The 13,889-nt window shown below is 40.9% G+C and overlaps 1 protein-coding gene across 5 annotated transcripts in view; it reads right to left on the reverse strand.

Annotated features, from left to right (window-relative positions):
- LOC111875595 (transcription factor cwo) overlaps nucleotides 1–13,889 on the reverse strand; it is a 53,348-nt gene that overhangs the window by 32,936 nt on the left and 6,523 nt on the right. For 3 of the 5 annotated variants that reach the window (XM_023871948.2, XM_023871947.2, XM_033755880.1), the window contains exons 2-3: nucleotides 10,064–10,135; nucleotides 3,937–4,012 (exon numbers count right to left, since the gene is read on the reverse strand). In XM_023871948.2, coding sequence (XP_023727716.1) covers nucleotides 3,937–4,012; nucleotides 10,064–10,135 — 148 coding nt within the window. Of the gene's footprint in view, nucleotides 1–3,936; nucleotides 4,013–10,063; nucleotides 10,920–13,889 lie in introns of those variants that run through there. The other 2 variants (XM_023871950.2, XM_023871951.2) reach the window with 2 other exon arrangements.

Below are 13,889 nucleotides of genomic sequence, written 5' to 3' on the forward strand. Positions count from 1 at the left end.
CTGATATTTACAGGAGATGTGAACAAGTTTGATGTCGTTATTAAATTACTGTCTCTGGGAGCTATAAAAGCCACAAATACTTGTATGAAAGGCTGTCAAACACATTCGATGTTTGCTATCATGGGGAAAAACAAAAAAATTAACAGTGTAACCAAAGAGCAATTAACAAATCTGAGAGGTAAAAACAAAGATCTCTTGAAAACGATTGAAGATAATATAGTTTCAGGAAAAAGAGTCCTTGTGAAGAAACATTGGTCTTTCTCTGTATTATTTACCAGAAAGCAATCTGGAAAACTGTTTTAAATGTGAACCATACGACAACCACAGCTGTGAAACTTAGGAATTTCATACGAGCCAGACAATTCATATACCTGATATAAAATTTGGATGCTGTAGGGTGCACCATACCACTGCGATGTTCGATGCCTGACCTTAGGCAAAAACGTCAAGAAAGTGTGGGACTTAACTCAGAAATACTAATATTTTTGGACATGAAAGTTAAAGAGATCCAGTTTCTTTCCACAACTGAGGGGCGAAAATTGGAAAACTGACCTTGAATTTCTGGTTGTTTTGGAACATCTAAACACTTTGAATGTGATTACCAGGGAAATTACCTCTTTATCCACGAGTGGTATACAGCGGTATAAGCTTTCATGGCGTATCTTTTCAACGTGTCCTCGTCAGTTTTGTTCCAGCCTACTAAATAACGCGAAGGATTCACTCTACAGAAATTAAACTGTAAAGAGCCTCATGAGTGTTTCTCCCTTCATTTCGTTAAATGTCTCTCACATAAAAATGATAAAGTGATAGTTACATTTAACCTTTGCGCAAAGTGGGGGCCGATACAGACCCGCAAATATTTAATGGGCCCAAATGCACAGTTTTATCTAAGTTCCTTGAGAAAACTCAAAATATGTCTACAACATGTGGAGAAACGGACAGATGTGTTCCTCCCCTGTAAACTTAGTGCAAAAATAAGTTATTAGAAATAAGCAACCTGGAATGTGGGGCAGACACACGATTGACCTAAACTAATAAGATCTACAGGAATATATGAAACCGAGGTTTCAACTCGACGACAGCAAACAGTCGACCAACAGATTCGATCCACAAGTCTCCAAATCCAAGGCAGACATGCTACCTGCGACAGAGCTGTTCCCCCAAGTTTGGACATTTGCCAGCAGTACGGGAACCGAAGTGGGAGGGCATGTGCAGTAATAGAACCTGACCTTGAATATCGTCATGCAGTTGCTCACGATCTGCCACAGCAGCTTAAAAAGGCTATCTAATCATTTCTCGATAGATCCCTACTGATGAAGCGCTAGGCTGATCGGAAAGTAGCAAGTCTGATTCGCTATATCCACAATTTTTGTTGAACAAAATGTAGCCTCGTTAATCTTTCTCTATGTAAGTTTGTAGTGTGAGAGTTCTGTTATGCTTGCATATAGTTTCCGATCTCGGGGTAACTAGTGTTCACTGCTCAGGCTGGACAAACAAACAAAACAAGCGAACTATACCGACCGAGCGACCGCCGCTTGTCGGCGAAGTTGGTGCCAACTTTAGCGGATAGAGGGTGCCGCGTGGTCAGTGCAACGAATTCTCACGGTCGTTAATTATGGTTTTCTAGACCGGAGACGCTATTTCCTTGAAATATTTCTTCAATTATCTTCACGAGGCTGCGTGGACCCCGTTCCAGACCCACTACTTCTCAGAAAATCTGACAGCGCCGGGAATCGAACCCGGACCTCTGGATCTGTAGCCAGGAAATCTGGCCACTAGACCACAAAGGCGGTCGTTCAGGCAGGACCCAGGAATTAATTATGAGAGGGTTTGTTTGGATGCCAATAGTATTCTGGGGTATGGAATGCCTATAAAGCTTGAGTTATACCTTCACAGGTGGGTTTGATGGTTAGCTCACGTACGGTAGGCACATGACTCGTCCCGGGCATGTTAACAGGCTACAGCTCGGAACAGCCTGGGGGTACTCACACTCCACCCACCCACTCAGCCAGAAGGAAAATGATCACTTCAACTGGATACTCATTAATGCACTTATAATACTGCTGTACAAACACAACAGTTCACCCTTTTTCTGCGTCGTTAGGAAGTCGTAACGTCAAACACCTGAAAGACTGTTTATGCTTAATAACTTAAATTACCAAATATCAACTTCCGTGAATTTATTGTCTTGAAAGCCGAAATAGTTGTGACCGGAATGGCAACTAGACAAATCCGAATTCAATCACTCTCATTTTACAGTGTTTAAGCCAGGCGTCTCTCCTAAGTTTCACAAACTTGACAGGAGGACGTCCTCCTCCAGATTCTAACAGACTGATCTGAAAAGACAAGAGGGTAAAAAAATCCCGTATTCCCAAATTACAAACAAAATCGAGCGATTTTCAGCTTAGGAGACATAACTTGCGGTTAACACATTCGCTAATTAAATTGAGAAGTACCGCCGATCCTGCACCCCCCCTAAAAGTCATAACCCCGGCTAACGTCAAAATATAGATTTTCGAAATGAACGCCGACCATATACCGTAATATATTTCCAATTCACTTGTGAAGCCCTCTTGTCTTACAAGTGAATGCAAAACTTAACCTAAGTCACGCGTAAGTGAAAGAATCCAACTCACTCGAACTAGTTCGGTGACGGATGAATTAATTTAATTAAGTCGAGAAAATGTAATTAGTTTAACTTCCATCAAGGTAAATACAGATAACAAAAGTATACACCGAAATCTGAACGGTTACAAAAAAGTTATGAGAGGTGCCTTGCTTTCATTTCAAATGCTGCAATGTATGTAATGACGTTGACAAGAACTATGATTTCTATTATGTACGAATATACCAAGACTGGAAAGTGTGTACCCCTTAAAATGGTTCACAAAATTACCAGTGGCGTTCTTAGATGTTTATTAATCTTATTTAAAAACAAAAACATTGAAACGAAAACGAACTGAAAAAATAGGCATTCGATTTTATGTAAGATTCCGATATAAATGCCATAGCAGTATGGCATTCTGCTAGAACATCTGTCAACATAATCTCCTCACACTTCCAGATGAGTCCTGCAAAACCTCTACTTCTACCTCTACCTCTAACACATGTCGAAAAAGTTTTCAAACACAAGTCTACGATTTATTACTATATATCAGTTCACATTTTTTCTATACGAGCTGTTTACAACACACTAGCCTAATTTCATGTATTTTTTTTGTTGCTAGTGGGGTCGGACTAAGTCCCTTGTACTGCGGCCACTTTTGGCCTATTGTACCAGCCCCAGATGATAGGTGAGGGTGATTGTGGAGCAACTGGTGGAATGAAGATTGGCAGGGGAAACCGAAGTACTCGGAGAAAACCTGCCCCAGCGCCACTGTCCACCACAAATCGCACTTGACCAGACCCGGGATCGAACCCGGGCCGCCGCAGTGGGAAGGCAGCCACTAACAGCTTGAGCTATGGCGCGACCAGTTAATTTCATGTAAATAACAGGTTATATTCGACCAATGAGAACCAAAATTAAAAAGGCGGCACAATACTTCCTGCAGAACAGTAATATAAAATGTTGTCGATGGCCACTAACTCAGTATTTCTGAAAACAAAACGTGATGATGGACAGATACTTCCTCCACATTATGTGTTCATTTATGCAGTAAAGAATGCATGATTATTAGAAATCTCACAAGGTATACTTGCAAATCCTCAGTAGAATAACACTGCCATAAATTTTGAAGGACTTTCATACGCGACAAAAACTAAAACTCTACATGCAACGGATTGATGAAACTACTTGTACTTCTCTCATACTGTTGTAATGTGACAATGGGTATTCATTGCTTCACATAAAACAACTCTCGTTACTACAAATAATTATTGCGCAGTGCCTACATATATATTGGCTCTTCTCTTTTTAATGTAATTGTATTAACTCACCCTGGAGACTTTCTTCTTATGGTAGCTGCTGTATTCATCGTCCTCACTAGTAGCAACCGTAGAGAAATTCAGATTCCTGAAAGAGAACATTAACCTAAATACAGGGCAAATATATGAAGGGATACAATTATATTATATATATATATTATGTTATATATATGTCATTTCGTTTCTATCCCTTGTACTCGTATTAGTAAAGAACTATTTTTATTTGTGTCCAAGCCTCACAACCAGATAACAGAACAAGAATATAAAAGTGTAACCAGGTATATTTTGCCTTCCCCTTTAGTGGTCTTCCGACTGTGGACACATCTTCTGAAGAGGTGACACTACAGTCTATACGGCTCATCACAGCTGAAATTCTGATCATTATGCAGCATAGACAGCGACTCTCCAGCGAGGTCATTAGCAATTTCTCGTGCAACCACCAGCTACTTTCACGACTAAAAAGTAACTACTTCTGCTCTGGAAAAATATCTCCCATTCTTGGGATTAGTTTTCTTCGTATCTTCCTATATTCTTTGACTATTTTTATGCGGGTGTGTGAGTCTGTGTTACATGACTTCAACCTTCACTTTTACTTCTTTAAAAACAAGCACTGCAACAAACTAATGAGTGAAAATCTTCTACCATTATACTTGTGGGGCAACGTCCACTGAGCCTGTTCCCATTTAGTAATCTGCTGCAAAATAAGGCCTTTCATTCAGGCTGTAAATTAATACACTTCTTTACAGGGCTGTTTTAAGTATGAAAAGTTAAATGTTTTAAGTACTGTGGTCACAGAAGATGTTTCTAACTTCTAAATGAGGTCGCACGAAATCCTAGCTTGCCAGTCGGTGATTAAACCGCAGTGACTGCTAATTCTTTTAATGACGCTTTCGGCGTAGAAGGAAGCGCTCGTGGCCTATTCTAACGTACCGTACCAGAAACTTTATGATAGGGACTGAGTAAAACCATGAAAATACCTCGTCGAAGTAACCGGTCCTCGAACTGCATCCGGGATCTCTCTAAAACGAAACAAGTGTTACACGCGAGGTTCTGCACGTTGTAAATGGTGCACTTCACGAAAGCGCCGCCGCTGCTCATTGGCGGACTCTTGAGCAGTCCGGACATGGCGGTGAAAGGAACAATACCACGGATCCTACAGATAATACCTCACGTGATATTACAGCAAGTCGCTTGATTATTACTGGACGGCAATGGCACGCTGATGTGGAAATACCCGTTGAAGGATAAAATGTCAACAAACACGGACTTCACTATAAGTATGATATGCAAATCAATGTTTATCATTCACTGTCTTCACAAATCAGACGATAGTGCCCTTAAAGCAGACGTGGCGGGGGGGAAGACTTGAAACGTATACGCCTACTCCACCTTGGAAGGCACATATTTTGCAAACGTGTTCTTTGCTATTTTGCTAATTTTACTGACTTTACTGTTAATTTACACCATCATATTGTGGCGTGTCGCCTAAAAGCCGGAATATCTCAGTAAGAGCGGGCGTCCATTGCTAGACAACTGCTTATTAAAACACGTGGCCGGGACAACAAGCCGGAACAGACCACTGCTGAGCAACGCTCGGTAAACACTGCCCTAAAGCCGGAACAGTGGAGCCAGACAAAGAATTATCAATTTTGCTAGGCAAACGTTCATGCACATTCCCGAGACAACGCATACATAACAGACCGTTACCACGGCAATGGAAACCAGAACTAGTGCAGTTTCCGCGGCAACGAATACACTAGCTACCGGTGCAAGGAACATGCGAAACGAACCCTTGAACAAGGTGTCTTCTAGACCGTCCGACTGTCGGTTATAACTGACCAGAACCCGTGTGGAGGCGAGTCCTAACGTACTCGGATACGAGACAGGCTGCGCTAGCAAGAGCCAGCAGCATATACAGAAGACAGACCCGTCCGCAGAGAGGGCGTCCCAAAAATACAAGAAAGTAACTATCAAACAGTAATAAGTATCTGGTCATAAGCCCCAGATGGGCGTCGAAACCAAGACTTACTGATTGATTGACTGACCGACCGTCAGTCGCAATGTGACTGTGACTTTGAACAGAACGGAACATAGGAGAACAGAGGCGAAAGGAGCAGAGAGCTGAGAGAAGAAACCAGCTCAGCTAAGAAGCAGAGACGACAGACTATTCAGGTTATATCGCATGGAAGGGGTTATTTCTGAATGGTTGCAATTGCAATTGTAACCAACATCCAATAAACAGCTTCGTCTAATCTGGAACCCATTCATTTCTTGTCGCGTTACTAGGATACGTGACAATATTATTGTAAAGCTAATTTCACTTCGTTAAACATTCACCATATCGAAAAATATTGCATTTAAAAGTTGCAGATGCCAGGGGGACCCTTCTTCCTTTAACAACCAACAATTCAATTTAATTATTTTCTTTCAATGTCCGAGCATAACTCGTAAAGATCACTTTCCTGCTGAATGGATATCTAGAGCAACAGAACTGTTACTGTTACTGTTACTGTTACTGTTATGTTATTCTGTTCGCAGCATGAGCTTGCCTACTTTCTTTCACGGCACACTCTTCGACCAGGAGGATAAAAGCGATACGTTCCTCCGAAACGTCTGTGGACTTTTACCGAACTACGCACAAGGCGTTACAACCCAGAAAATTATGCCCTTTTAAGTTCTCCCTGTGCTGCACTGGACGTGCAAAAATGTACAAAATTCACTCAGAATAGGCTATTTGTACACATACAAAATGCCACGATTTATGAGCCTTAAATGTAGCCATTTGAGACTCTTGTACCTAGCCGCACTTTAAAATCAATGATAAAAATACGTGGAGACTGAAACAGAATTTGCCTATTTCTGTCGTGTCAGTCATTCTGCTGTGATTCCAATGTTGCCCAACTAGGCTAAACTTCGTGCTAAAGCATTATTTCACTCGCGCGGGCCATTTCACAGCAGCTTTTATCGGAACTACAGAAACACACGTTTCTTGACTTGACTGTCATATGCGCATACACGGATATAAATAAATATTGGTCTAAACCTTTATTTTCTTGTGTCTAAAAGCCATGTTCAAGTACAGAGCGTAAAACAGAAAAAGAGGATCTTCTGTTTCAAGATAAGTGTGTGAGCCAATACTTTTTCTCCAAAGTTGAAGACAATATCTTGCGACTCATTTGCGAACAGCCAGCATTTGTAAAGATTACAATATCAAGCGCCATTATGAAGTTCGCAAGAAATGATATGACGGGTTGTTAGGGAAGTGCAGGAGATGAAAACTGTGAAAAACGAAATTACGGTAAAAAAAGGAACAGAATGTTTTTCACGCAGTTAATAAAACAAAGAAAGTAGAAGTAAAAGCACGTTATGAATTATCTCATTTAACTGCATTACGCTCTATAAACGTTCGCTGCAGAAGGACACTCTATTCAAGGGTGCTTAACTGACCCCCAAAAATTATGTTCTCTTAGGAAAGGAAGGACTGGTCTGGCTAGAAACACAGTGGCTGAATTCGTGAATGACCTTGCCAATAGCCAATTCATAGCATTCAGTAAACAGTTCCAAGTCCACACAGTAGCAATTTCAATGCATGGTACTACTACTGTTGAACACACTTTCTGTGAATTGGAGAAAGTACTTTCAAAGAATGAAGTCATACTTTACAAACCTGTATGTTCAGTGACAGATGGTTCTCTTGCAGGAACTCGTTTCAAGAATGGTACTCTGGGGAAAACGAATGAAAAACGTGAAGGCAAAAATTAAAATTTTCGTTGCATAATTCACCAGGTCGTACTGAATGGTAAAATACTACAAGTAAACCAGCTCAGGCGTAGTATCAATTTCAAAATGTGTACGTTCCCAAGGCTTAAATCATAGGCAGTTTGTATTTATTTTTTCTTCATAACGTTAAGAAGACAATAAGAATAGTTACCGTATCACACAGAGACTGTCTTGTCGCAAGGTGCTGAACAGTTTTTATGACTTAAAAAAAGCGAAGTCATTACATTCTTAGAAGTGAAGAACAAAATGTGGCTGACATTAAATGTATTAAGACCTTGTCTTTTCAGTTTACATCACATGGCATCAATGTGGGTTGAACAAGCACCTTCATGGTAACAATAAACTATGTATGACCGTGTACGACACACTTTTCATACACAACTCCAAATAAAGAAAGGTACGTGTATTTGGTGCATTTTCAAACTTGCAAATACTTCGGTCTGAGTCAACCATTATCTCATGTTCAACGACTATGCACAATATACTTATTGGAATCTTCTTCTTGGAGTGAAAATGATGCAAAATCTCAAGATTTCAAACTCTTGTGAAGTAAAATTTGATATGTCCATCGCAACATTTAATATTGATGCCAAAAATGTAGGTTGAAGAGCTATAGATGGGAACTCATCGAAACGTTCTCAAACTCAGTTTTAAACTCAATCTGTAAACCAAACTCTTGTGCAGTAAACGTGCCGAACTGTTGTTCTGACTGATTCCCCCAAATTATCCCAATTTCATGCCAAATGTGTGTGATATTTGATAGTTCTCACGTGTATGAACATCTGTTTTCGTTCATGAAAAGAAAAATTTCTCACGAGAGATCAAAGTCAACAATACGCACTTTGCACGGTGATGGCAGCATCGGTTCAAGAATTGTGACCCAATATGCGTAAGATGAGTGGAAAGGAAGGAAACTATTCCAGTGACAGAATAAATGAGGTAATCATAGTTGACACCCTTAGCCTTTGCGTATCTGAGCTAAAGTAACATCTTTTTTTAAGTGGTCTTAGTGGTGCCTCACATTATACGGCGTTGAATGGTACGGTATTTGTGAAATGAAAACGATGTGGAAGGAAGAGGATATGACCAAATACTGGAATCTGCCTGTCGGACTGGAGAAAAACACGAAAAATTTGAATTGGGACAGCCAAACTCAGTGACGTTTTGGCCTTGCCACAGCCCAGGGAGGTCGTCGTCGGCTTCCCGGTGCCAAGACCCGAGTTAGATCCCAAGTCAGGTCATGTGGAATTTTTGGTGGACAAAGAGAACCTGGGGCACGTTTTATAAAATTAATTCGTTTTCTGCTGCCAATTATTATTCCATCAGCCGCTTCGAATTCATTAATCATCCTGTCATGGACGATACATAGTATCGAAACTGATAGCGTCGTTAAAAAATCAACTTACTGAAGTGACGAGATTTAAACCCGGCACCTTCCAAATAAGAAGCAGGAATGCTGACCATTCATTATCGCAGTGTGACCCTCATGTTGCAATGGGTTTGACGTGCCTACTGAACAACATGGACAACAATAAATATGGCGATATTTTAATGTAATACTGGACAAAATGAAATGCGAATTATGTGGCAAGAATTTCTGGGTTATGATTGTGAGATACGTACTGTGCAATGTTATTTACCCACAAGCAGTCCCACCTGCATTAGGCGGAAACAAGCCTGTTCATGTGCTGGATGCGAGCCGGACGACCGCGATGGTGCCTTTGCTTCTTACGTGCATTTTTTGTCGGGGTCGTTTTGTTACTTCTTTGTGGTAAATATGTATAGTTGTCCCAGTGTTTAACTAATTAAGCACTACGCCATGATTGCGTATGGGGGAGTGGATGTATAGCTCCACATTTTCTTGAACTCGGCACTAGTTGGGAATGGTCAGCTTCACAACCCGGTCGCTTTACACCAGGGAAAAGAGCCCCCGGTACCCACTGGATAGGATATTGGGTGAGCACCAGAGCCGGTCTGGACGACGTGGAGAAAAGATAATTCTTGACCCTACCGGGACTCGAACTCCGACCGCTGGGTCGTCCAGCGCGTAGCCAGTCGCTACACCGACTGCGCTATTCCGGCTCCCCTTCTTTGGGGTGGTATGACTTTTTTTTTTGCTTTATGGTTTTTCGATTCACATAGGAGTACATCACATCATTTAGATCAAAACAAAACAAAGAAACAATACAATATCAGCTTTTCTCTATCGCACGTATGAGAGGGTACAAATCTCTCAGAAAAAAGCGGCCTATTGGTTGCATTCTGGCATAAATACAATATGAGCATATATGCTAAAAATGTGTTAGAGACCAAGAGTTTCCAAAACGTCAGATACTGAAACCTCAGTGTGAACACTCACCCGTCGCAGTACCTGAAGATACTCTGTTCTTCTTTACAAGGCCTGGATGAACAGCCGTCGGTGGCGCTATACCTGGAATGAAATAAAAGACGCCGAACAGTAAAACTCTTAAACCATTATACGTTGTGATGCAGTTTTCTATACACTTGATACTCCATATTATAGAGAGTAGACCGTAAATGCTATTGATTAAATAAATAAGAAAAGATATGCGTGGGCCATTTAACGCGTGCGGTCACTGGATCGGGAATCTAATACATTTGACATAAATGAAAATATAATAAACCTTCGATATTTCTAACTATTGAGATTAAAATGTTGGTCATTGGAATTTTAATATATTTTTTGTGGGTTAAACTAGCAGTCGACAATGCAGCGTTACACATCAACAGGTATAACATATGGAGGAATCTACATGAATTTACGTACTCTACCTTCAACTATATTTAACGTGAACTGAAATCGCTGTTGTAAAGCTGTAGAGGCAGAGTTCTAATATACAGAACGAGTAGTTAAGTAGAATTCTGCAAAGTGACCTCTCGAGCTTGCCACCAAAAAAAAAAAAGAACAAAGGAGAAAGAGCTAAAGGCCTACGTTTCAACGTGGAATATAACTAAGCATGATAAATCCATGGACTGCGAGAAACACTGCTGTAGAAAAAGCCTACTGGTATGGAGAGATAATGCTTTGGTGACTACCTGAAGGCATTCTTGGCAGAACGATGACAGCAAGCCTAGTCTAGGTAAAACTAAATGCACACCAGCTAACAGTACATCTTAGAGAACAAATAAAATTTTGTTGCCATTATTATATTGAAACAGAAAAAAAACTCCGTGGCCTGTAATCCGCAAGCGAACTATACCGACTGAGCGACCGCGGCTTGTCGGCGAAGTTAGTGCCAACTTTAGCGGACAGAGGGTGTCGCATGGTCAGCGCAACGAATCTAATTTCGGTCTTCTAGGCCAGAGTCGCTATTTCCTTGAAATAGCTCCTCAATTATGCTCACGAGGATGAGTGAACCCCGTTCCAGACCAACTACTTCTCAGAAAATCTGGTAGCGTCGGGAATCGAATCCGGGACCTCTGGATCTGTAGTCAGTAACTCTGACCACTAGACCACAGAGGCGGTCTGTTGTTAGAATCAACTTAAAAAAATTCAAGGATCTAATTTTTCTGTTTTGATACGTCATGTCTAGGTGCTTGTGAGCTTATAATGTACATACTGTGGCATACGAGTATTTGTTCAAAGCAGGAACTGTGAAGCCTGAGAAACAGCCGTTGCTAGCGATCGGCTCTTAAACAACATTCGTTTCTTGACAACCACCGCGAAACAAACAGATGGAACACCGTCTGCCAGGCAGCAGATTCGTAATAAGCAAGAATAAACTGCTATGGAACAGCTCGGTAAACACGTTCCCGCGGCAACGGATACGCATGCAACAGATGAATGGTGTTTATACGTGGTCCTTGCCGAGATGTTATAAGCAAGGGACAAGGTTAGAGTTAAGTCAGGTGATAGGCGGTGAAGTGAAGACTACGATGTTGGTGTCAAATGGCAGCGAGTCAATTGCAAGGAAGGCAGGAGTCTGACAGCCGCCATTCAGAGAGGACTTGGACCCGGAAGCAGAGAAATAGCCACTGTTAGAAGCCGTTAACAGGCAACTACTAATGAAGACACTGAGGGCTGCAAAAGACTTGGCGTGTGCTGTAGTGAACTGTAAAGTGTGGAAATTTGCGACGGCGCTATAATTAAGTGTAGTTATGAGTTGTGTGTTAAAGTGGTCAACAAATCCAATATCCCCCATCCATAAACCCGTCGACAGTCACTCTAACTCGTGACAATACGTACATAATTTCCGGAAGGCTGAAATAATTATGAAATATTACTGCTGTGCTGGCATTTCAACTATATAACTTACGAAAAAAGTTTCTAAAATTGTAGGCATATTAATCATTATTTTTCATTACAATAAATTTCAAAACGTTCACGACATCGTCACAATAGGAAAAATAAGCAATTCGTAAGTACACCATGTTTGTAACGTATCATTCATTGCGAAAATGACCCGATATGCTACGTTTAGTATTTCAGACACCTGCGTTGATATAGCTCCTGAAAGTTTCGAGTGGCAGGCTGAAATTGCTGATGTATGATTTCAAGAAATACAGTGGCTGGCCGTGATGGAATGACTCTCGACTTTCTTTTAAGGTGCTTCATTTGGTCAACAGTGTTCATGGGGCGACATAAATACTGTTCCCCCCATTCGGAAAGACAGCAAGCATGTGACGAGCACATTAACTGCTGCACCCTCCAAATCCAATACTTCAATTTCAATATTCTTCATCTTGGAAACAGAACGTTATGTAACAAAAGTGGTAAGACGTTACCTCATTAGGATATGTAATTTGTTTTCGATTTATGTATTTTTAACGATCAAAACTGAAAGGGTGATGATACTTTTAGATGAATATATATAAAAAGGTAAAGCTACCCTGTAAGAGGCCGTGGATGCCCACAGGGTTGTGAGACGTCGAGGCTCCCACGTTTTTTAGACAATCGGCTCACAGCGGTGAGACTGTCAGCCTTACGAGCTGGCTATCCTTTATCCACAAGATGTCTGATACTCATTTCTGTTAGAGACTGAGTCGACCCCAGGGCCACAATGCAGCTAGAAGGATTAGGTAAAATGAAAAATCGAATGACATCGGAGTCCAACCGGCGACCTTCCGGCTTGGAGAACACAGTAGTGTGCCCCTTGGTGAATATAAAACGACAAAACGCCACAAGTTTAGAAAACAGTGATAGAGCGAATAAACGGATCAAAAGAAATTTTGTTCCAAATTGGAATTCAATTACTCTGTTTCGACAAAGACGCTAGGTTAAAATATTTTAATTTCTCGAAGCCTGCGTTCAGAATTTTCAAATACTGGTATTACAACGGGCGACAGCCTTCGTACTATTGTGCTGTTTCGAAAGGGTGAGAACTGTAAATTTTTAACATTTTAAGCCAGCAAAACTAGAGCTGATAGCTAAATATCGTTGACACAAACTGGTAGACCTGCTAACACAAAATGAATTTTTCTCTTGTCTATTGAACTCCGGGTGTGAATGCTGATTTTTATGTTCCTAGATCTGTTTCGGAATTTTTCGTTTGAAAGAGAAAAATATGGGCATGACGACTACACTCCGTTGTTGATGAAAACGCCAACCCCCTGTGGCATCCATGCTCTCTTTCCTTTGGACACCAAAACCTACGAGTATATTAAACTGCTTCTCCTACTGAATATTTTCGCGGAAGACAAAAGACTGCACAAATATTCTTAATAACGCGAAGATGAAAAATTTGTGACATTAATTTTTCTTACGACGAACCTGGATGCAGATCGTAACAGGTTAAAATACAAATAAAACAACTGCATCTCTTAATAGCGAATACTTCATCTGATTATACACTGACTGATAATAATAAAATCTTTCCCGCCAATCAGTTACGTCTGCACCGGCAAATCACTGTGCTGAATACACAGACTAACCTTAGACGTCCTTGGAACACACTGTGATCACGTGAGTGACGTGGCGGAAAAAATCTTCACGTGACATACACTTTACAGTTACTTATACCTTGCACGGAGGATCAATGGGTGTGAACGTGACGTCATCAACAAAATCCAATCCAATCAATAATGTCCAAACTGTATGAAACAATGTCCCGTATGTTGGAAACATTCGAATAATGTTTACATACGAATAAACACATATGCACATTTCAGCTTTCACGACATATTTCAAATGTGTACATACTGCAGCTTCATGTTTATTGCAGAAC

The sequence above is a fragment of the Cryptotermes secundus genome, unplaced genomic scaffold (assembly GCF_002891405.2).
Source record: "Cryptotermes secundus unplaced genomic scaffold, Csec_1.0 scaffold50, whole genome shotgun sequence".
Lineage (NCBI taxonomy): Eukaryota > Metazoa > Arthropoda > Insecta > Blattodea > Kalotermitidae > Cryptotermes > Cryptotermes secundus.